This window comes from Urocampus carinirostris, chromosome 6 (assembly GCF_059441175.1).
Source record: "Urocampus carinirostris isolate Australia breed hairy pipefish chromosome 6, RoL_Ucar_1.0, whole genome shotgun sequence".
Lineage (NCBI taxonomy): Eukaryota > Metazoa > Chordata > Actinopteri > Syngnathiformes > Syngnathidae > Urocampus > Urocampus carinirostris.
Genome location: NC_142354.1, coordinates 37,264,716 through 37,290,336, shown reverse-complemented (window position 1 = coordinate 37,290,336; position 25,621 = coordinate 37,264,716). Strand labels below are relative to the sequence as shown.

Here is a 25,621-nt window from a genome sequence, read left to right as displayed (position 1 = left end):
TTGTTGACGCATACTTAATACAGTGGGACCTCGGTTATCGCGATTAATGGGGACCAAACCCCCCCCGCGAAAAGTGAAACTATGCGAAGTAGCGACGCCCCTTAAAAAAAATGTATTTACTTATTTTTTTAAATTATTTTATTATATTATTATTGTTTTTTAAGACCTGCAAAGCTCTGAACCCGTGGACGTGGAACCACGAAGTAGCGACGCCCCTTCCAAAATGCTTAAAAATTATTAGTATTTTTTTAATTTAATTATTTTATTTTATTATTATCATTTTTTAGGCCCGCGAAGCTCTGAACCCGCGAAGGTTGAACCGTGAAGTAGCGAGGTCCCACTGTAGACTATTCTACTTCTAACCTTTTCAGGACACCTTAAACAACACACCCAAACCTTTAAATATTAGATCAAAATAAAAACACAACAAAAGCCAGAAAAATATCATCCTATTATTATAAGAGTTAATAAAAACTCTTTAAGAAAGTCCGTTCTTCAAAATAGGTGAATTTCTTTATAGGTTCTTTTTAAAGAAACCAACATATTAAAATCTACATTGTTTGTTAAGAGTACGAAATGGACTGCAATAACATTTTTGTATTGCTCTTCACTTTCATTTCAGGTGACTGATCACATAAGTAAAATAGGCTCTTCACAAATTAGAGTTAAGTACCACTTTTCCTTTCTTTCAAGATTGGACAAACTGAATAAACCGGGTATGCTTGACCTCAGTAGCTATGACGACAAGGGCTTGACGGATCTCATCAGTCTCTTCAGTCAACAAAGACAGGAAAACCGAGAAGTGGGTTTAAATTCAGGATGTAGCAGAGCTGTGCAAAGGACCCGTTGACTGCTCCATTCTGATTGCATCCTGCACTTTATATTCCTGAGCGTGCACCTCGGAGAGGAACCGGCGCAAATGCTAAGGACGGGTTCTCAAACCCGCAGTGCCGAGGAACGCATTAAACTTGTATGAGTCTAAAATATTGCTGGGCTTGCGGCTGGCGGGAAGGGAAAATGTTGCCAACATCTCGAGGAGATTCGGCAGGGGACGGCATTAGTACGCCGGCTACGCGTCGGCAGGTTAGCGCTCCGCAAGCCGCTGACGTCCCGCCAGGCTTCATTGTGCTGCCGTGCACGCTACGTTTTTCTTGCAAAAATCAATTCTGCTCAACGGCTGTTACGTGCTGAGTCCGCTACGGGTTAAGTCGAAAGAAGACACTTGCTGCTGTTTTTGCCTTCAAAAACACAGACTTGGCTTTTGTTCTTTTTGTTTTGGTTTGTGAGGTGCATATGGGGCAAACATAAGTCAATAAAAACATGATTTACAACGCCACACTTTTATGGATTTACTGGGGCGTTTTATGAGTCAACGGTTGAATTAATCGACCTCCTACACAATGCAAATCGCTGACTTTGTCATACATTTATCATAGCTGAGAAATATTATTTCTCAGAAAGAAAGCATGACCAACTTGGGTGCCGAGGTGCCTAACTTGTTTGGGTGTTTGGGCAATTGGGTTGGCCATGGTCCAAAAATTTTTGTGTGTGTGTGTTTTTTTTTGCTATTTATTTCCCTTTATTTTCTTTGTTATTGTATGTGTGTGTCTTGCTGTCGGTCGCCCCTCTTGAGGGATATGACCAAGGTAGAAGGTATATAGATAGATAGAGAAATATCATCTCCTCTAATATCAGATAACTTAACTAATTTTAAATGTTATTTTATTTTCTATAACTACATTTCTTGTAAAATTATCCGTCTTTCGTATATCGGATAGTTATGCTCATGTATACTGCTCAGATTATTCAATTTGTTTGTATAAAAATAAATAAATTTGAAAGAACCAGAACAGGAGGAGGACCCAGATGCGTAACGTTTTCACACAAGCTTTATTTTACGGGAATGGGGCAGTCATGCGCGTGAACACAAACGCCAGTGATTCGGTGATCGCTGGGCGGAAGAAGTAAGACCGAGAAGTCAGGCGCGGGAAAACAGGAAGCCAGCGGCAGATGAGATCGAAACCAGATACAGGATGCCCGAGCAGATACTGGACAGGACGGGACAGACGGGATCGATAGCGAAGTCCGGCGTGGAAAAAGAGGAAGAGGACGAGATCAATACCGGACAGACGGGGTCGATACCGGACAGAACATGGCAGATAGGATCGATACCAGATACACGACCAGACACCGGACAGACAGGATCGATACCGGACTGGACAGGACAGACAGGATCGAAACCAGAAACTGGAGACTGGAGTCAGATATCAGACAGGACGAGAAAGGCGGAATCAATACCAGTTACTGGAGACTGGAATCAGATAACAAACAGGACGAGATAGACGGGATCGATACACGATACTGGAGACTAGAGTCAGATATCAGACAGGACGGGACAGATGGGATCGATACCGGACAAGATACACAAGCAGGATACCGGACCGAGTCAAAACACACGTCTTGCGAGTGCAGAGGTTCAATGACGGACTGACAAGGGGTGAGTGAGAGCATTGAGCTTAAATAGGAGGGAACGAGCCGCAGCTGGCGCCGAACGGGTGGGGCCAAGTGAGAGCAATGGCCAACCGTGACAAATTTTGGACTGGCTGTTTTTAACTGCTCAAACTAGTAATAACTCTCTCATGCGAGAACCGAAAATGTCACGGAAAATAAACAAAACATTTAGACAATGATAGCAATCAAGCGGCACAACATCAATTTGAAAAGAAGCCACAGCCATGCAGACAATTCTAAAATTGTCTTTTTTTGGGTGTGTTTGTATATTAAAAGGGACACTGTGCATTATTTGACCACTAGCTGTTGCAAACATGACTTGACTGTCTTGTACATTGCAACTGAAAATTAGTGCTTCAATGAACAAGGCATAATATAACATACAAAGACTCATGAAATGAAATGATCTGCATTTATATAGCGCTTTTCAAGTCAATGACTTCCCAAAGCGCTTTACATTGTGCTTCACATTTCCCAATAGCGGCCATGATCTGTGCAGCCATGTAAGGCGCTAACCTGCTTATTGGGGGTAATTGGGGGTTCAATGTCTTACCCAAGGACACTTCGACATGTAACACGGACAAGCCGGGATTCGAACTGGGATCCCTTAATCCTAAAACGATCGCTCTACCTCCTGAGCTACTGCCGCCCCTAGCTAGATAGATAGATATAGATAACTAGATAGATAGATATAGATAGATAGATTCATTCTTCTATTCATCCCCATGGGGAAATTCACACCTAACAGAATGTCCTCAGGGTGATGTGTTGTAGTTTAGCAACAGCGGAGTGGATGACGTCACACTCTAGTCCAAAAGTTCGACGTCCCTGCATCAGATGGATATCTTTGTACCCAGGGTTACACCACCTCGTGTTCACGTAAATAGCGAGTCCACCCCCTCTCCGCTTTCGTGTCTCTGTCTAACAGCGCGGAAGCCGGGTAGCTCCGAATTGCTTCGGATAGCTCCGGGTAGCTCCGAGTAACTCCGGGTAGCTCCACGTTAGCGTCCGGGATACTAGACGTGAGCCACGTTTCCGTAAAACACATCAAACTGCACTCCCTGTACGGTTTGATGTTTTCATGAGCACAGCCAGTTCGTCGGTCTTATTTGGTAGAGAGCTCACATTTACCATGTTTACAGACGGTAACGAAGACTTATAACGCCGCTAGCCGCTTAGCTAGCTCCGGCTCTGCATCCACGATAGGGCCCCCTCATCACGCCGGCACGAGAATTCTTCAGGGCAAGGAGTTGATTCCTCGAATAAACGCATTTTTGTGTGTTATAATAGGATAGAAAGTAATCCAAACGGGACGAAAAACACAGAAGATACTTAAAACAATAAATCACAAAAGGTGCGAAATAACACGGAGATGCTGGAAAGGCTGCCGCTTTGATCTAATAGACCATTGACCAAACTGCACCATTTTACTACTTATTTATTTTCCTAGCCTCTTACAGGGTTATTTGTTTTGGCAAACCGTACCAGCAAGATGGCTGACATTTGTGTCAGCTCCCATTAGGTGAATCTCATGTTATGTAAAATTCATTTTAAAAAAATTACAAATGAGTATATTAAAAATGCATGTTTACATGATAAATAATGCATACACGCCAACCTTTTGACATTAACGTGAAACACAAACCGTCTCAAAAATATAAAAAAACAAAAACAAAAAAAAAACATGCGCTTTTTTGAAACTTACCAAAATGCAAATCAAATGTGATCATTGGAACAGTTTATTCACACACAAAGATTTTTTGTTGTTCAAGTTTGGAATAAAATCTAGATTTTTTTCTTTATAAATTGGTAGGCATTTTTAAGGTAACAGTAGTCTAACACATAAAACTAGTTGGTGAGTATGGTATATGTATGTAAGCTTTTTATTAAAATACATATCAATGCATAAATAATTAAAAAAATGTCCCCTTAAGTCTATCTTTATTAATGTTAAATAAAAACAGATGAATGTTTGTGAGTGTGCGTGTATAAAATGCCACAGAAATTGACTTTTTCCTGAATAAAATTTCCGCAAGCAATGCTACAACAGATACATGTGCACTTTGTCACTCAGCTAAGATTCAGCATAAAAAAAGGAAAAGAAAAAAGTGCCACCACCAGCAGAAACATCCGGGCGACTTGCTTTTTCCCTCCGGTGTTTTTGCCGGCTCAAGCAGTTGTTGTAAATCATCATTAGTGTTCAAATAAATCACTAAAGTAATCTTTGGCGCGGTCCCAAAGGATTTCACTACATTTTGTTCACAAGTTTTAGCAACACTGCTATCAATGGTTTTGCATTCTAACCAAATTTTGCCTTTTCGGCTACTTTATCTTGTTATTTTGATTCCTGTTTATTTCATTAAGGAAAAAGTATCAAATCCATTTTCTTTTCCCACAAGAGCAAGTGTAGCCCCCGTTAAAAAGCGAGTTACAAAAAAATAAAGGATAATTCGACATGTAGATAAAACATCTTAAATGTTATAGGAAACACTTTGTAGTACTTTATTGATTGTAGAACTAAATAATCAAATAACAATAAATATCTTAGTTACCGAACAATGATTTGTTGTCCCTGTTTCAATAAAGTTTTCTTAAAAAAAAAAATCATAGACATGATAGTAAGACCCAATAGTGTGTCTTTTATCGTTGTTTGATGCTGGCAGAACACGCACGCCAGCATAGCCAACAGACACGATCCGCGTTTATCAATAGCAATTTTATTAGACATTACTCGAAACATCAAATCTCGCCTTTATTCTGTTTTGACTCCACCCAGTGACGCTGTGATTCCTCGATTTTTTGGACAAGTGATCCGAGTGAAGAGCTACCCAGACCAGGAATCCACCAAAGATCTGATTCATAATAGAGATCAGTATCAAAGTTGCTGTAGGAATTGGATTATTCCTTCACTCTTGACTGTTGACTGCTGAACTTTGAGAATCAACATGTGCTCATAGCACATACCCATGGATTTGGGATCCCCTGAATGTGGAGAACATCGGAATTGTGTGTTTTAATTCGATGACTCTTTCTGCCATTCATTTGAATTTTCATTGAAACTTGAAGTTTGTGACTTTTGAGTGACAAAAACCACTCAAACCAAGCAGAGAGGAGAGTGATTTCATGCTTGTCATAAATTTTTTCAAGCTGAACTTCTGAAACGTCGTGTTCTTCTTGGTTGCGGTACACGACCAACTTTTGCTCCTCCACTTGCTTGTGTACCATCTTATCTCCGAGTCATACCTAAGACTTAAACATTGGTACCCGTTGCTTCCTGCTTGGCGTTCAGGATTAGGGGTTGGAATTGGGGGGTTTGGTCACCTAATGACTCCCAACGCCTCAGTTGGGTTGAGCGAGGGGGCTGGGAATCCCCTCCTCTGAATCAATCTCCCAAAAAGAGTCAGAAATGACTCTAGCCACCTCCCACTAGGGGGATATGGCTGTGGTATATATATATATATATATATATATATATATATATATATTTATATATATATATATTTTTTTTTTTTTTTTTTTTTTTTTTTTTTTGCAGGTGGAGGTGACTTAACTTGACTTGACGAAAACTGATTTCGGTTGATGCAAAAATCCTATTGGTGCGCATAAAAGTAAATTTTGAGAAGAATAAATGGTTATCAACTGAATTTAGAGCAGATGATCAGTCATTAAACTAAAATAGTAAACATAGTTTGCAACAGAGTTAAGAGTTCTTTGGAATTTCTCATCTAACACCTTAAACCTAATAAGAGTGTTTTTTTACTTTGTTTTATGCTAAATGTTGTTTATTGACTAACCCATTGTTTATTTAATTGCCTGCTTTTGTCCAAATTAATCTCTCCTCTGTTTCTTTCATTGATTTACCAATCATTAGAACTGATTTGAGTCCTGTAGGTTTCCTTCCCTCTGCCTAACAGTATATGTGCTACACAAACCCCTAAGCAGGCAGCAACTGCAGCACCGATGACAGAAACGTCCTGTTCCACAAACGATAGCACCGACCTGGTGCCGAGGCGGTGACAGATACATCCATATGCTTTTCACCGAGCCGTTGTCGCTTAATCCCCGTGACCTTCGAACTCTCTACACCCACCCCGTAAAAGGCTCGACCTTTAAGCCGACCCTACCGCGACAGCCATGGGTTTTATTGTCACGGCCCATTTCCACTTTGCCTGTTTGGCGGATTGAGACTGAGGAGGTGACCCCGAACACCCCTGGAGCCCCCACCCCTCTTTCTCCTATGTTCTGCACAGGCTCCTGGGTGTCTGAATCCCGGTCGTCCATATCACGAATGTAATAAGACACTTTGGGTCTGCATAGACTCACACATCTGAGCACTAAAAATGAAATACACACACGCATGCACACCCACTTGGGAGAATGCTTTTAAAAGACAAAGAAAAGGGAAGTGGCTGGCTGAATATCTTGAGTGCCTCGAGGCTTTTTATGTCTATCCATTTCTGCTGTTGCAATCCTGAAATTGTTCTTCTTTTTTACAATAAAACCGAAGACATTATTTCAAATACATTGACTCTTAAAGGGATTGTATACCACTAGTTGGATCTCTGGGGCGCCTGCCGGACAAAGGTGAAATCAAACAAAACAAACCCTTTACACGTCATTCACATACTAACCGTCAGTCATTTTTCAAAATTGTCATCACATTGTATGCAGTATCAAATGTATATAATTATTCAGTGTTAAAGGTGGGATGTGTCCTTTGATGTGTCCTTAAAAAGTTGAATATTTTCTTTATTAAAGGTTGTGTCCGTAACTTTAAATATTCTACTTGCTGACGCGAAATTCTGGCAGAAATCATCATTGCAACCTCTGTCAAGCTCCTTTGGTTGCGCGTGCAACCATGTACAATGTTTTGACACGCACGGAATAAACTCATCTTTTTTCTTCTTTTTGGGGATTTGGGTTGGCATTTGGACAGTATTTGAAACAAAATATTTTCTTATTTTAACATTTTCATCCTAGAATGAAAGAAAATCCTTGGGCATTGTTAACACATATCTAACAGATCAAATATTCATTTTAAAACATTTTGGGACACCTCAAACGCACCCCACTTTAAGTATGTGTTAACAATACCAACTGAGTTCAAAGAGCCTTTTTTTTCTATTGTGCCTGTCTGCTGTTATCTTACTTTAATGCGAACTGTTCCGGACGCGCAACACATTAGGAATCAGGAATGTGGGAAGCGGAGTGGAGAGTGATTTCATGCTTGTTATAATTTTTTTGCAGGTGGAGCATGAAAATGTCAAAAGTAAGAAAAGGCCTGATTCAAATACAGTCCAAATGCCAACCGGATCCCCCCAAAAAATGTCAAGTCACATTTATTTGTATAACCCTTAATCCCAAAATGTCTCAAAGGACTGCACAGGTTACACTTACACCATTCCCTGATCTAAAACCAAAATGCGAGCAAGAAAAACTAAAAAACCTGAAAATAAGAAGATGAAAATAAGAAACCTTGAGAAGGGGCCTCGCAAGTGGGAATCCCCCTTAAAAAGTTTAAAATTAAGATGAAAAAAGAAGAGTTTATTCGAGTGCATTTTAGATAAGCATTTGCTTGCATGCGTCCCAGAAGGAACCTTAACTGAGGATGTTCTCAGCGAATAGAACATTTTCCGATTCCGGACAGCACCTTTAACGTTCTTTCCCATTAAATATCACAATTTTTCGATTTTCTTTTTCAAAATGGCGGAATGTTCACACTTATCATGAAACTTGTTAGTACAATTAGTATGTAACATATTACTGAGTTGAGCGTTTGCATATGCAGGCATGCAATGCTCTTGCCTCATGCTAGCTAGTTGGGTGCTGTTTAACTTGAGGTGGACTTGTCCTTACAATAAATCATCTGAAAAGTCATAAACGTTGTTTGTGACGAGGTACTGCACTGTTGTTGGCCATAATGTCATTTTTCAAAAGGACTTAATTTAAATGGTTTGATGTATTCAATGATACCAGACTGGCAAAACGGGCTTTAGAGACAATGATTAGAATAGATGTCCTGCGTTGAGGACAATCCTCGGTACATAGCGCAAAAATTGTGTCCAAATTATTGTCTGGGGTGCAATTGCGGCCCACTCACCTATTTTCACACTCTGCAGCATGTACTTTAAATTACACCTCACAAAGAGTCATCAACACATCCCAAAATATTATCGCCTGCTCTCTACCCAGACTGGAGGATATTGCTGACTTGATACGGCTGCAGAGTCAAAAACATTACAAAGGACGCCTCTCTACACCACATCTCTAACCTGATGCCCTATGTTAAACGCTACAGGTCTCTTAAAACAAGGACTAACAGGCCCAGAGACAGTTCCTTCCTCAGGAACATCACCAACGACACAAGACTGCGAAAAAATGTATCTTGTCTATTTATAGAAATATGGGTGATCATTACCGATTATGGAGTTATGTTCCTGCTAGATGACATTGAACAATTTTTGTGATATTATTGTTCTTGTACAACTTGGGTCTGTCTCCAAGTACTACCTTGTAAATATTTTACTTATTTATCCTGACATACATTTTTTCAGATTTTTCTCTTTTAAGTCTTTATTACATATTTGTCCTTGGGTGCCACGTTTTATCTTGTTGTAGACAATGTTTACTGTGTTAAAGTCAATGACAATAAGGACAATTGTAATTCTTAAAATTCAAATAATGAACTTAATGGCCCTTTGCCCGTGGCGTCACGTTGCCTTCTCTGGCAGAATGAGAACCATGATGGACGGCAGAGGCACCCTAGCAGATAGCAGTTGAGTTAAAACAAACATCACTAACGACAACAGACAAATATAAACACAACTTTTTACAAAGGTGATCTATCGCTGTGAGTTGGGATGTGCCAACCAGCATGTTTCTGGACACAATTTGGAATTGTATTGTATTTGTTTTGATGAAGACAAAAGACGGCGATGTTTATCTGCAAATCAAACTCGCTACCTCAAATTTTCCCAGGATTTGCAGCGAGCATTTTCTACAACATACTTTTAATGTATTTCCGAGCACTTTTATGTTAAGTCGGTATGAGTCCCATCAAATACACTATAATATAACAATTAACTAGTTCAAAGTAGCTATGTTAATGCCTTACTGTTGCCATTACTTACTATGTAAACAAGCTGCTTTAATTGTGATTGACCAGTGATTTAAAAAAAGTAATCTTCAGAATATCTCATGTTTCGGAAACTGGTGTGCTCGAAGATAAAGCTTAGTATGCAGAAATGAACTGCCAAATTATAAATAGATAAAATGGGAGGTGAACGTTCAGAAAATAAAACGTCATTGCGCAAAGTAAATATTTTCAACATGCTCAGAAGTGATTTGTATACAAAGTGCAAATACCCCATGCTTTAGTGTTCTATTACATTTCCCCAAAATTTAAATACGAAGTCGTTTTAGTAATACGAACAACTGGTAAGCATCCAGGCTTTTATGAGATTTAGATCAGCATCGGTGTATAGGTATACTCTATTTAGAATAGATTTGTACTGATGTCAGGCAGACTGGACAATTTATTTAGATATGTAAATTTGTCAGGAGGAAGACTGTATGGCTATCTATCTATCTATCTATCTATCTATCTACCTTGGTCATATCCCTCAAGAGGGGTGACCGACAGCAAGACACACACATACAATAACAAAGAAAATAAAAGGGAAATAAATAGCAAACATTTTTGGACCATGGCTAACCCAATTGGACAAAAAACCCAAACAAGTTAGGCACCTCGGCACCCAAGTTGGTCATGCTTTCGTCCCTCCAGATGAAATGGGACCCCAGAAAGCGGCCATGTCACTCAGGGTGACACGACACACTCTTTTGTTCAACAGCAGGGCCCGACAGCTTTCACTGGTTTACCCCTGCCGCATCATACGGGTGCCCAGCCCATCCTTAAGAACGCGTCCAAAATCCCACTATCCTTTCACAACATCTCTCGACTCCTTTCTATCACCAACAAGAGCTCTAGCTTCCATTATATTTTGACCTCTAAATATAATATTACTAATGCTATCCTCAGTTTCTCTAAATAGTGCCATTTGTGCTTTCCGACAAGGTGAGCCACCTCATCTGACAGCGAGACAATATTCGTTTGACTAGTCATTGCCAATAATGTTGAATAGTATAACTTTTTTGTGGTTGTTGTCGACTGTTTACTAGCCCCATCCACTGTTTACTACGGTTTACTACCGACCGTCATGGTGTCGTCACGTGGTTAGGTCACAAGTGTGCAAAGGGTCAATGGAGAGCTATTCGGGATGCTGTTTATTAAAAAATTGAATGAAAAACATGGACTTCCTTATTTTTGAGTAAAAAAAAATTAAAAATTAAAGTGTTCATTTACTCAGTACAGTATTTTTTTTTTTGTGCCCCCCACGCCCAAAAGGAAATGGTTTGGACATCTCTGTGGTATCCGTCATTGGTTTGATTTATTTTAATGGAAAATTTGTCATCGACTCAGCAGTCTTTCCATTTGTACACTTCTTTTTGAGGATGTCAAACTGTGGAGGGAATAATGACATATGGAGAGTATTATGAATACGTAAAATGCTGAGAAAGTGAAGCATACTTTGCAGGTGTGTACTTAGCTTCTGCTGAGTCAAACATTTGAATCACATTTAGTGTAACGATTTACCACCTTTGTGTGAGTCCGACTTTGTAAAAGCTGCAATACTCAAAACAAAGGAATCGTGTTTTCAAAACAAAAACACAAAATCTTGTACATTAGTTACGGTTGACTCATTTGTTCATCTTCTTCCAGTCACTGCCCATCTGCACTTGTTTTTATCCGCCACTGTCTTTTCTTGTTTGTCTTTTTTACTATTCCGCTTTTCTGTTCCAGTCCAGCTTGTCTTCTTCTATCAACCAGTCGGCATGTGTGTCGAGTATCAGACAGACCTCTGCTTCCAAAAGACTGAGCCCCCCCCACAGATTCCCCCTATTCCTTCCTCGGGCTAATGTCACAATAGTCGTCTCCCACATTTCCTCAGTCAGCTGCTTGCTCGGGAAGCCGAGCCGGCGAGGTGCCAGTCAGCTCATCCAGTTGGATGAAAGCGTGCAGCCCGGGGCGTTAGAATTGCGATATCCGTCGTTTTTCAAATGACATGTGATGGACAATGGCCTTAATCAGCTTCATGTACGCTCCGTCCAAAAAAGGGGTCATATTATGTCTGTGGGGCTCAAGAAGAGCCATCACCGGTTGGAAGGGACACATTCCATTTCCCAGCTGTCACTATGACTATAAAGACATTTTTAAATTGCTTTGATTAGGTTTCTTTTGAGATAGACAGATGAAAAATATGAGAAGAGGGGGCAATCATTTTTTAAGGTTCAAACATAGCTTAATAGTTACATTTATAATGAATAGGATAGCATTTTTCTTCCGTTACGTGTTCACTCAATATCTGGGTTGTGAAACAGGTAAAACATGCCCTGGAGTAGTGCTGTTCCGATGAGATATTTATTCCGAATATATAAAATAAGTGTAATCGTTTATGGTCTTGCTGCTTCATGGATTTTATCACGCATTGTGTTCTGAAAAAACGGATAAATTGTTATAGGTACAGTATGCAGTACTTTTATTTGTTAAAGAAATGATTCAGCCTGTTATAAAAGTTTGTTTTTTGTTTATTATGGAGTATTTAGTTGTAAAATAATTGTAAACAAATAAAGGTTTCTACTTAACGGAGTTTTTTTATATGATAATCAAGGGTTCACCTTACAGAACAAGCCTGTGTGATTCACAAGAACAAAGAGTTCAAACTATGGGTGCACTTTAAGACACATCATCAGTGTTGACACTTGAGTTCACAGGGTGTTTCGGTTCTCACAACAAAGACAACAAGGGTTGAGAATCACTTTTATACAAGGAGGGTGGGCCATAACAAAAACAAAACCTAAAACTGAGAGGTAACAGAAATTCCCGACTGCACACAGCCCTTTTTCTAAACTGGTTCTGGCAAGTACTGATAACGTAGAAGGCAGTCTTCTAACAACAAAATAAAACACCACTCAAACATTGAATGACAACTGAATAAAGGGATATACCAAGAAGTCAAATAATTACATCAACGTTAATAGATTACAACTAAATAACTGATTTATATAATGAAAAGGTTATAAATGAAAAAATCTACAATCATTCCTACCATATTTATTTACGTACTTGAGTTTAATGCGCAACCCTAATTTTCGATTGCAAATTACAAATTTTATTTCAGTTTTTCTTAGCTCGGACTTTGCGGTTGGATACAATAGGAATCGAACCCAAAATGCAGGAGTGAGCGTGCTGAATATTAACCGCTGGACATAAGGAAATGCATCAGATTTGATATCATCACACTATTTTTACTCTGTGCCAGAGATGAAAGGTACCTCAGAAGTAGCGTGGTACTGACGTAAAGTCCAATGCCTTTTCATAAGTCATCTGTATCACTGGTAGTCCAGTGGTTAGGATTTCGTGCTGTCACTGTTTCAACCTTGGTTTTATTCCCATTGAACCAATGTTTTTCAATTGAGGTAAGTTATACTTTTCGACTAAACTCAAAAACCTTAACATGAGGAAAATGAAGAAACCTTGAGAAGGTGGTATCCCCCTTTCAGGATTACCAGACAGCAAAGGATGTTGCAATTACAAATAACACAGAGATATTGTCAACAAAAAGTATAGGTTAATAGTAGAATAATAGTAATGGAAAAGTGATTGAGTTCCAGGATTTAGTCACAACTCTGCACATGATTAACTTGAAAACTCAATTTAAAAATGAATCTATAAATTCACTTACCTTCTTAAGTCGCCCATTCCTGGTACCCAAGAACACCACGCTGTGTCCGTTGTAGGTGTAGGAGATGACCGAAGTCAGCCTCTCGCGGCCCTCCAAGTAAACTGTGCGTCCGGCCACTAGCTGGGAGCCCCCAAGAGGCTGATTAATGTCCAGCCCACAGAAGTGGTCATCAATAGGGACAGGCTGGAAAACCAGGAGAGAATACATGTGAAATAATTAAAGAAGCCACTTTTTAGTGCATGGAGAAGATAATATAAGTCCACGGAAGATTGAAAGGACAGCGGATTGGGTATGACAGATGTGTGCGAGGGAGACGAGCGTAATTGTGAACCGGAAAAGGGAAGAAAAATCAGCGGTGACGCGTGTGAATAAAGAACGAACTCCTTCGTGTTAAGCGCAACATTTTTTTCTTTTTTTACCGGGTTTAAAAGCAGGAACTTCAAACGCTTTCTTATCGACTGCGAGCGGCGGCAAATTCGGTATGATGGCAAGGCGTGCCGGGCGTTTTGCACCTGTTCCCTGTGATTGTTGATCACTTGATGCCACATCACACAAATAAGCGGCGCCAGAGATGTCTCGACGCTTGATAAAGCATCAAAGAGTGCTGCGAGCAAAGCGGTCGCGTTTGTTTCTTCTGCTTTACACGCAACTCAAAACCTTAAGTTGCCCCCGGCTTTATTTCCTAATTTGCTCTCATAGCTTTCGGTTGTTGACATGTTTTCAATTATATTGGCGCCTACGGATTCAAATTGAATTCATTTTATAAGCGTACCAGTATCAAATGATCATTTCCTATTGAAATGAATGACAATGCATCTGATGTGCCAGCCTTTACTACAGTGCAGACATAAGATCTTGTGTCCGATCCGACCCGAGTTTTGGCCTGGGTCGGGCCTAAAATGTCAATCATTATGCCCGGGTGGGGCTGGGCTTTCCGCTCGCTGCCTTTTTTTACAATAAGTATCTTTATAAATGTCACGGTTCCCAGCCGGGTGGCGCCAGGTTCCGTCACGATTGCCACGGCGCCCAATTGGCCCCGCCCATGGACACTGGCTGAAACGCATTGACATATTGCTCCTTGGGAGTACTTAAATGCGGTCCTTTGAGCCTTTAGTTGTCAGAGCTTCTGTGAAACTTCTGTGAAAGCTCCCGTTAAACTATGTGTGAAATGCCTAGTTCTGTGAATTTGCCTGTGTTTGATCCTTTTTCATTTTTGGCCTGATCTGGTTGATTTTTAACACTCTTTTGTTTGGATTTCAATCCACTCCCACGACCATCGATCCCCGGATCGAGTGTGCGCGCATTCCTCCTCTCCCTAATAAACTGAGTACGTTACGCTATTGGGTTTTCATTTCTGTTTCCTGCCCTGGTTTGTGACAATAAAAATGTATGCCGAGATGGTGTGAGCATAGTAAACCACAATTTAAAAAAATGCATTTGATGACATTCATTGTTCTTCTTTGTTTTACTGCCTTCTTCTCACTTAAAGTAGTTTATGGGCCAATATTCAAGCCGACAAAATGACAGACGGCCTTAAAATATTCCCTTCAAATCCTATCAAGTATCTAAAATTGTCGGCTGATGTAACCTCTTTTGACACACAAATATAAAATATGTACATTTGTATACAGTATTGTTTAACTTAGATTTCATTACTAAAGACAGGCAGAATTTGTTATTATGAAACACCTCTCCTCCTCCCAAGTCCTCACAAATAAAATATGACATTTTGGGTTTGCTTCAGACTCAGTCTTGTAAATCAAGTTCATTGATTTGGCTCGAGCTGAGCCGGACTTTAAAACCTTTGTTTTGGTCGGGCTTGATTTTTTTTTTTTTTTTTTTAGGCCTGATCTTACTACTACTACAGACACCCTTGCTACTTTCCCACTTCGGTTATCACTGGTTCACTCATTCACAAATTTTAAATTAAATTAAACTGTCATTAATTTCATTGATATCATTGTGCATCGTGTTCTGATAGACAGCAGACAGAGGGGACAGATTAGAGCGGATGCTCTGTGTTGGGATGGTGTAGCTGCCTGTATGCGTGACTGTGACAGCCTGGTGTATGCTGTCAAAGAGCAGGCGGGCGCAGCCACCAGAAAAAAACTGGAAAGCATAGTGACCGTTAGCTTTTAGCAGCTTATTATGTTGAAAAGAGATTGATCAATTAAATCAGACTCTGAGGAAAGTCAGAAGAGCGCGAAGAACTGCTAATCACCAGCGAGTTTGGGTTCGAGAGAAGATTGAGTCGGCATCGAGGAGAAGGCAAGAGTGGTGCTGCAGGTCCAGACTAGCTTATTTTAGCTAAATTGCAACCATCTCAATCTACCCCGTGGAGCCTGGATTTCAGCAACGCCAGATCCATTACCTATGATACGGATAACCTGGAGCTGTGTGTGACACTACTGGATTTTCACTTTTCGCTGGGGCTTGTGGTCCCCATTTAGAGCAAAAATTGAGGGATCCCTGTACTAGGAAGGAATACAATGCAGTCTTACAGACATAATAAAGATACAGTACATTTACAGGATGGACGAGTACCTGCTTTTTTTTAGGGTATTGGTACTTGCAATGCTAGCTGATTTCAGTATTGGCTGCATTCTCTTGGTCATTTAATAATAAGAAACGTGAAATCAAAGGTATAATTGCCATTGGATACATGCAACATTGAGGAAACATCTTAACTCTCATTTGAAAAAAAATAACTAGCTGTGAAAATATGTTTTTATTTGTTTATTATTTGAATGGTATTTTCTATCTTAATATTAAAATTATTGTTGCTTTTGTGGAAACAAAAGGCAAAATTCCTTTTTAGTAGGAATAATGGTCAAAGCGGCTAAACATTTTAAGAATTAATAAGAAACATTTTTAGATTTTGAAATTGTTTTTATGAGAGCATTTAAGAGTGACATTTTCATACCTGTCAACCTCCACGGCTCCATGCAAAACTGTCGTATTTTCCCGTAAAAAATCCAAAATAATCGTACACCATATTTTTATTTTTTTCGGAATGTTGCATGACGGGAAATCCCAAGGCAGCAGACGCATGCGCACAGTAGCATCAAACCGCTCGCTTCGTTTGCAATGAAAAAAACGATACCGAGATAGAGGCTTCCGCGGCGAACTCCTTTGACTTGATTGATTTGCCGTTTTGCGATAATTGGTGTATACTGGATGGTACCCATCATTGACAAATTTGCGTTTTTCCGTACAGATTTCCTTGTACATCGTACTCGTCTTAAAATGCATAAAAAAACGTACTTTGTACTGCAAAACCGTACAGGTTGACAGGTATGCATTTTTACATCCGAAGTGGCACATCAAACCTGCTGTTACTACAAGTGTCCAGCAGGTGGCACTAATCAGCATTGTTAATTCAATTTTTGATTTTCATAGTTATTAGAAAAAAATGCATATTTTGTAATTTTCTATAAACTGGGGTAGTAAACTACAGAAGTTTCGAAGTACTTGGTAGCACTGAATAGTGTTTTTAACCCCCCTAACAAAAACTAATCTTGGACATGACAGCGACAATTTTGTTGGATATGAATGCTCTTTTTGGAAAAAAATTCTCTCATATTTGTACTTAATAATGATAATCCTTTTACTTTTTCTACACTTAGCAGGTACACTACACAAGCTTTAAATAGAAAACAATGAATATGAGAATTGTTATGTGTCCGTATAATGTATTAACTGTTGCTCACTGTCAATGTCCATTTGAATTTTGGTTTAGTATCAAGTTAAGCAAACTTTCCTAAATAAATATGGTTGCACAGCATAAAAATAATCTCATTGTGACAGTAAACAGCTTGAATCATATGTTTTAAATGTAATAATAAAAGAAGTCAACAACAAGGCAAAAGCAATAAGGCGAGGGATGTGATGTACTCTAAAAACGAGCGTTAGAACTGATCACTTGAACCCATCATTAAAGTATATTGTCTGTATTTCACTGAAATGTGGACATTACCCGCCAACAACTTCCCGGAGGACTGAGAAAGAGGAGTGATGTATTTGTCCACCGGCATCATGTGCACACAAACTGCCTATCCATTAGAATTTAATATCAATTAGGGCCACTATATAGATTCATTTTGAAAGCACTTTCGCATCTAAAGCATTTGTGCAAAATGTGACCCTCCATCTGTTACCATTATGCAAATTTTAAGAGCATTTCTCATCCAGTTATTCCAGAAGAATAACACATCAGACAATATTAAATCTGCACTATAATGGATTCAGTAATTCTAGTTTAAATTGTTGTTTGTTTTTTGTTGATTTTTGTTCCTGCCATTATGCCAGGCATTGCAATTTGAAACGAAAATAACCAAAATGCCGAAATGAAGTTGCAGACATGTTGTTCTTTTTAGAATTCATATTATGCTTTTGTATAACTGTAAAACATACATGCTAACCTCAGAAATTATGTTTAAAGTAACATAAAACTTATTGTTGCTTTCTCAAAGCACTTTGGCCCAAAGCTGCAATAAAACGGTTTACATTAGTTTGGATTATTTCTACACATCGTTTAATCTTTTAAGTGTGAAAAATGGGTCCCCAATACAGAACCCCCAGTTGTCACAATAATAATCAATATTTTCCATAGACTTCTGTGTCATATTGCAAATATGCACCCAAGAGATTTTCTCTGTTAATTCTTTTTCATTCTGTTTTTCGTTTTGTTTAATAGAAAATATATATATATTTTTTTTGCAGTATATGCTACAATAAAAAAAGTATTAGCACATTGCTAGAAGTGTTTATCAATTTTATAGGTTTATATAATTTCTCATTTTAAAAATATATACATTTGTTTCCTTGGATAATGCATTTTTATCTTAGTTGAAAATGTTCTTTAAAATATGCCAAATGTTCTTCTACCTATTATACATCCATCCATTATCTGCACCGCTTATACTCATTTGGGTAGCGGGGGTGTTGGAGCCCAACACAGCTATCTTCGGGCAGTGGGCAGGGGACACCCTGAACTCGTTGCCAGCCAGTCAAAGGGCATACAGACACAGAAAACTAATTCGCTCATTCACACCTAGGGACCATTTGGACCGGCCAATTCACACGACATGCATGTTTTTGGAATGTGGGAGGAAAACTGAGTGCCCGGAGGAAACCCACGCAAGCACGAGGAGAGCATGCAAACTCTGCTGAGGAGGGCTGGTAGCTGGATTTGATCCCATTAACTTAGAACTGTGCCGCGCACGTGCTAATCACTCAGCCGCTGTGTCGCCCTTTCATTCTATGAGATACTTTTTATTAGTTGAAGGATGTTTATTGCTATTTTCGATAGAAAATACATATAGGTATCATAAGATAGGGAAATGGAAAAAATGTTCTGCCAATGGGAGAAAAAATTCACTGTGGTATCATTTGAATAGTCATCATCAGGCCCAACTATCATCAGCAAATTATTAGGATGGTAACATGATAAAAATAAGGTCAAAACGCCATAAATTCTCAATGAATACTTTCATATGGACATTTAACACACTATATTGCTCAAAAGTATGTAATGTCTTTGACAAATATTTTACTATTATACTAGGTAAGAAAGAAATGCTGGTATCAGGCTTTAATATCACTTCTCACAAAGCATGTCATTAGATTTGATTGTAACTCTTTTTACAGAAAATATAATATGTAATCAGTAGTCACGACCGAGCCATTATGTTTGACCTAAACCCGTAGGTTAATGGCACAGCAAGAATAATGATGAGTCTATTATGTTGTTACAGCAGGGATATGATTGTTTTCATCATTGCTTTTAGCTCATTTCAGTAAAAGTCCCTTTATGCATAATTGTGGCTTTTATGAAGGCGTAGTCACGTACATGTGCGAGAAATGCACCTTTCTCTTCGGGATGAAGAACCCTCGAGAGGTTTCAAGCTCCGCTGACAGGGACACGAGTGGAGCGACGGCAAAGGGGGAGTGAAAAAATATTCGGAGCTTCCTGCAAAGTTTGATTAACACTGCATAATCTCCTTCAAGCCCTTTCTACTATTAGAATTAAGAGTCCTACTGTTGTGTTCGACAACATGGTTGATTAAGTATTTTATATGTATGTTGAACTCTCAAAGTTGGTAACAGTCCTATTGTCTATTACTGAAAATGTGTCAAATACAGGTCTAGAAAGTTAAAACTATGCCAATTTTGCTTGAGCCAGTCAACTGGCAGGTAAACAAGCTCGCCTGGACTTTATGCACCTGAGGCTAAAGCTAAACAATCAACGAGTTTTTACTTTCAAGATATAACAATGTAACTTGATTTATATGACTATTAAAGCCGTCTACCTACCGCTTTGGTACACTGCACATCTTTTCCCAGGAGCCAGTGCAGCTCCAGGTGTCCCTCGCCCTGGTAGCAAGACTGCAACCTTTCCTTGATTCGCGTGTTGATGTCCTGGATGGTAAAAACGCACAACGCAGAATGATCGGACGGGTCGTGATACTGCTTCTGGCCCTTGGAAAACACTGCGAAAAGAACATCGTCCTGGGCGTCGATGTTTAAGGTCTTGGCCAAAACCCTGCCAGCCTTGGAGAGGTAGGCGTCTTGCAGCAGACGGTACTCCTCCCCTCGGTGGACGCAACCCACAGGAAGCGATACATACGAGTGAAACTTCTTGTCGCCTTTACAGAGACGGATGATGCGGGAGGTGTAGAAAAGGTCACCAGGGGATCCGCCCGATGGCATCCCATTTTCTGGCGTCTCTGGCTGGACGGTCATGAAGTAGACAAAATGGCCGCTATCAAAGCCATAGATGTAGTAAATGTCGAAATGTGGGACGAGAGCTAGGGTGTCTGAGGGTATTTTGATGAGCGACGAGACAAAGTCGGTATGAAGCTCATAATCCAGCATGGCAGAGGATTCAGAGTCACGAGGCAGCTTGCGGCTGGAGATAGTCGGAAAGTAGTCCTGTTTACCTCCAACTGCGGTGCCGATGTACAGTGTGGCATCCTGAGCTATTGAGGGCACCACCACCCCAAACATGGTCCCCGTTTGTGTGTCACTGGACAAGTAGTGTTCTTTCTTGTGGGTGGGCTCCCCTAGGATGAATAAGTCATTAAGCCTCATGAGCTTGCAGACACCCTGGTAGAGGCTGCCGCATGCCAGGAGTCTGTTGTGGGAGTAGTCGATGAGCAGCAACTTGTTCACGTTGTCGGTGGAGGCGAGGGGCTCCGAGCAGGGCTGCACAATAAGTGGAGGATAGCAAGCTTTGTTGTCATATTCTGGCCCTGTGGCATGGGACACCAGTAGCGTGAGGTTATCCGACAGTTTGTATATCCGATTGACAGCGCCGATGTAGAGGGCCCCGGTAGAATGGTGCACAGTGAGGTGGTTGAGCGGCCACTCTCGCCGCTCCGACTGAAAGATATTCAGAATCTTTCCTGCGTCCGTCTTTGGACTCGAAACGATGAGCATGAGTAGCCCGAGGGCTAAGAACTGTGACATGACTTTCAGAGGGTCGCGAGGTTTAGCAAAGCAGCCTTAAGTCCATCTTTTGTGCCTTTCTATCCCAACTGGGCTCCAAGAAAAACAGGCCTCCGCCAAACCTCCAAATGCGTGTCGTGGGGTGAAAGCCAGATAACGTGTCGTCCTTCTTCAGGAGTTTTTACATTTCGCTGGAAGAGAGAAATAATAAAAGTTTTTAGTCTCGTTTAAGTCCACTTAGGTTATTATCAGCACTTCTGCTTGTTTTTCCGTCTGTTTCCGCTATATCAAACTCATGATGCATCAAAGAAACAAGCATTCATTTGTCCTAAGTGCCTCATCTTATTTACAAGACAGTTTGATACCCCTCTCCCCTCCTCCCACCATCGACTGGGGAGCTTATTAAATGTGCCTCCCTATTCTATTCTTTTCAGAATAACTAACCCTTGCCTATTACTCCAACAAAGCATTCGCACAATGTTGCTGCGCCTGCCGCTTCTTCCGCTTGCTCATTAAAGCGACCCGAATGTATTCATCATGTGTCCGTGTTTGGGGCTGACTCTTCTATCCCTGCCACCCTGTCATGTTCACTTAAATGGCGGATTCCGGGAGGAATTAATCACTCTCCACTGCAGCCCGACGTTCCCCCAAATAAATCAGCCTCTTTCCAGGGATGGCAGTTAGTCATTAGAGATTCCTAGCCAGGCGGCATCAACCCTAACACTTCCCCTTTTAATTTCATTAGCATATTTTATGTAGATATCTCCAGGGGAGACTGGCAAACAATGCCCCCCAAAGGCGAATGAGCTTGGATGAGACGTGGCAAAGAATGATGTGCTCACATTTTCTTATCGTAAAGCCTACTTGTGCCTGGCTGTGTCTGCCCTGCAATGAATTAATTTTCTTTCAAACAGGTTTTCACCTCCAAACAAAGATGAATGCAGAGTGACGGCACAGACGGGCATAGCGGATAAAGTGGCTTTGCATTCACAGCTGCCACACCAAAGTCTATTAAAGCGAGGTGATAAAAGTGCCTACTCGGGAGGACAGACCATAAATTGGCAAATGTGCCATCACCCTAAATCTGTCGAGGCGCCAACATGCATCAGTAAGCGCCTTAAGGTGGAAACCCCCATTTTTTCACTTTTTGTGTTATGCCCGCTAAGGCTATGGCTGATATAGTTGGTGGTAAGTTGAGATTTTGCTGACCAAAGAAAATCCTTTGGATCATTGTCTTAGAAGACCTCGTGTATCTTGACTCCCAAGTCACCACTGCTCTCGTACACAAGATCGTATGCCTAAGCTCAACATCATACAGCTACCTCATACCTGTCAATTTATACGAATTATCTGTATTTCATTATTTTTTAATATGATTTTGGATTTTGTACCCTGTAAAGAACTTTATTACAGGTAAAAAACAAATATTTAACAACAAACTTGTTTTTTTGTCGGACCAGTGTCGTTTTGCCCATTTCGTCTCCAATTTGGATCGTCTCGGTCACTGGTAGCAGACGACAACTTCGGTGTGGATTGCTAATATTGTCGCGGTATTCCAGTCTGTATTTCTGCAAGTAAAGAGGTGCCTTGTTGTGTTTGTTATGTTTATTATTGCTTAATAAATGGAAATGCAATCATTAATAAGGTGATCCCCTTATTGGCTAATATTGACAGGTATGATATCTTTACACAGAACCTTGTACTTTGGGACAATCCCTCCTCAACCCCTATCCCACCAACTCAATGTTCTGAAGCAAGTGTTTGCAAAGGATTATATCTTGGCAAGAATCGTTCAAGGTCACAACTACAGAACTACACCTTCTGTAAACATCGATAGAATTAATCAGAGTGAAAACATGAGACTAACATTTAGCATAATATACGACAGCGAACAAACTCTGAAGAGACATTGTCTGTGCCCAGACTAAAAGATCAGAGCATACCTGAAGGGTCATTCAAGAAAATAAATTGAATTATTTTAGATGTAAAGACTTCAGATAGCGATTTTTTTTTAAATGTAAGGTAGTCTCCAAACTCTGTTACACCCTTTACCCATCTGTGCACAAGCATCCATTTTTCCTCAGCGTTAAAAACACTTTGGACTGATATCTCATCTAATCGCTCACTTCTTTTAACAACCTAGCTTACTTGTAGACATGTTTTAGGCAGAAATGTGTGGCACCATTCGTAGCTGACATTGTTGTACAAATGTAAACTGGTTTATACCCTTCATCAACCAAAAATCCTGGAGCATGTTCTTGCTAATCTCCCAAAGAATCTTTTTCCAATTGCAGAAATAATCTAATTTCATTTTAAAAAATGAGTAGCTCCATTCTGTATTACTAGAAGTCCTTATACCTAAAAATACACCTTACTTGTTGAATGACCGTCATATTAGGCAGGATAATGAATATGCTTCTTACTGTTATTCGATGTGTTGTATTTACGATTGCCTCTCCATGATGTTATTCTGTGGGTGACATTTTGTATCCTTAATTTTTAAGCTAAACAGACTTGGCTCAAACGCAGTGTTGAGGTTGTTTTGAATAAACAGCTTGAAACCACGTTTTTGAAGAATTGTTCACCATCTGCCAAACTGCTGCTTGCTGTGAAGCGAGTTGATTTTAATTCATTGCCGCCAAACACCATTTGTCCTGGTAAAACGAGCGAGCGGACAATAGTTTGCAGCTTGAAAAAGTGGATCTTAATGCACCACTTTACCTGCTTTTGGGGCATTCTTGCTTCATTTTGACTCCAGACTCAAAAAGCAGGCACCTCAAGGTCCAGCCCGAGTTGTCATGGTAACAAAAGCCATTTATTATCCCCTTCCGCAGCTCTCAGTGGAGGGAGTAGTGAATTCTATCGGGACTTTTCTAACATGTTCAGTTAAAATAAGGAGAATTGACTTGAAAATATATCGTTTCTGTTGTGACAAAACATTGGGCTTCTTTTAGTGTGGGTTTGCTACTTTGACCTAGCAGACAGGGTTAAAGCCTGTTGAAGATGAGTTTCGCTTTAGACAGGGTATAAACTTGATTTAGATTAAATGCAACATTCCAAGAGCTTGATCAAAATCATTACCTGAAGTTCTGAGTCAAGATCTCAACTATTTAAACATATACATTATTCTTGCACTCTTTGCACTATTGTATAATATTATACATAGCCATAATTATTTAGTATATTATTAGTACTTCAATACTCCAACTCAATACAACATTTTATTTATATCTGTACATTCAAGGAAACTGTGCGGGTCAGATGTATCGACATTTCGTTCTGTATACACGTGTACTAGAATGACAATAAAGTATCTGAATCTGAATATGAATATTACGTATTTTCGGCACTATAAGGTGCACCCGATGAAATTGTTTCTTGTCATATATTTTTTAATGTATAACTATGCACTGCACTATAGTGCACATGGAAATTAAAATTAAAGTAAGAGCTACCGTTGCACATTTTATACACAGGGTAAACATTAGCTCGATGATGGATCCATCAAAAATAGTCACTGACCAAAATCACCAAACATTGATTGCAAAGGGAATTGAAGTCAGAGCAGTGAGAGCACAGAAATATAACCAATAGACCACTAGGGATACAAATGACATCAGAAAAAGCATTTGAGTGGATCTCATGATCACATTATTTCTACTCACAGTGCCAGAAATGATTGTTGGAGAATGAAGAAATATAAAGTCTTCCTGAAAGATATAACTAAACACAAAAAAACACAACAAGGGAAACAACTCTTTGGTGTATCTGATGTTGAATCAGACTTTGTATTTATTTATATCTTTCAGGACGAAATTAGTTTTTTCTCCAAATTAAATTCCTTATCATTACTCATTTGTATCACCGGTGGTCTAGTGGTTAAGAGTCAGCACACTCACCTGTGTGACCTGGTTTCAATTCTTGTTGCATACTATGTTTTGCTATTTTGGACAGCAATGTAACGCACGTATACTGTATGCATTTCCAATCATATCCAGCGCTGTTTATAAGGCGCACACTTTTTAATGTATGGCCAATTTGGGGTTTTTAGTTGAACCTCATAGGCCAAAAAATATGGTACGTAAATGAGTCCAATATTTCAATTAAATTTGGGTAATTTTAGGCCAGGAATTTTGCAAGGAAATTAGAATTAGATCCTCCGAAATTTCAGGGCTATGATCCAGTTTTAGTCAACAGTAAGGTAAGGTCATTCATCTTGTGATCTTTTTTTGCATTTCCCCAAGGATACTGCTCAGTTAAGAAAGGTTAATTGATGACAGTCATGTCGGAAAACCGAGCGATTGAGTTGGTGCGGAGGTCACACCGCGGCATGTTGGCCGCCAAACGGGACGTCCCGCTGAGTTGAGCGCCAGCCAGGAACTTAGCGGATGGACTGACACTGAGTTGGCTGGGCTCCCTTCATGAGCACTAAGGCAACTCCCATCCATCTGTCGCAACAGCGCTTGCCCCGCGGTCACTTTAAAGTCTGCACCCTCTTCGCTCGTTTCTGGCAGACACTACGCCAGCAACCACGCCAATAATTGGACACTGAAAGCTAATTAACAGTAGGTTCAATTATTTACATTACTATGGTACCTGTATACGAGCAGCTCTAAACATGGGAATTTGGATACACAAAGTTATGTTTTTTGATTTTGTTTTTATTTTGCTGGCTAAACAAAGGAAAATCGCAGCCACAAGCCGTCCCAGTGTGTACCACTAGAGACAGCTCGAGACTGCTCATCCCCATCACCTCGGTCAGTTTGTTCATTCACCTCCCGCACCTAGCTTGCTGTAGTCAGCAGCATGTCCCTTTTAATCAAGTTTTATAGCATCTTTTTTGTGACTTTTTGTCA

General features: G+C 40.0%; 1 protein-coding gene across 1 annotated transcript in view; it reads right to left on the bottom strand.

Annotated features, from left to right (window-relative positions):
* The window catches only part of LOC148364738 (plexin-A2-like), a 150,494-nt gene extending 129,659 nt beyond the window's left edge, over nucleotides 1–20,835 (bottom strand). The window contains exons 1-2 of the mRNA XM_088338937.1: nucleotides 19,632–20,835; nucleotides 13,317–13,499 (exon numbers count right to left, since the gene is read on the bottom strand). Of these exons, the coding sequence (XP_088195063.1) occupies nucleotides 13,317–13,499; nucleotides 19,632–20,786 (1,338 nt within the window). The 5' untranslated portion in view covers nucleotides 20,787–20,835. The remainder of the gene's footprint in view (nucleotides 1–13,316; nucleotides 13,500–19,631) is intronic.
* Between the last annotated feature and the right edge of the window lie 4,786 nt (nucleotides 20,836–25,621).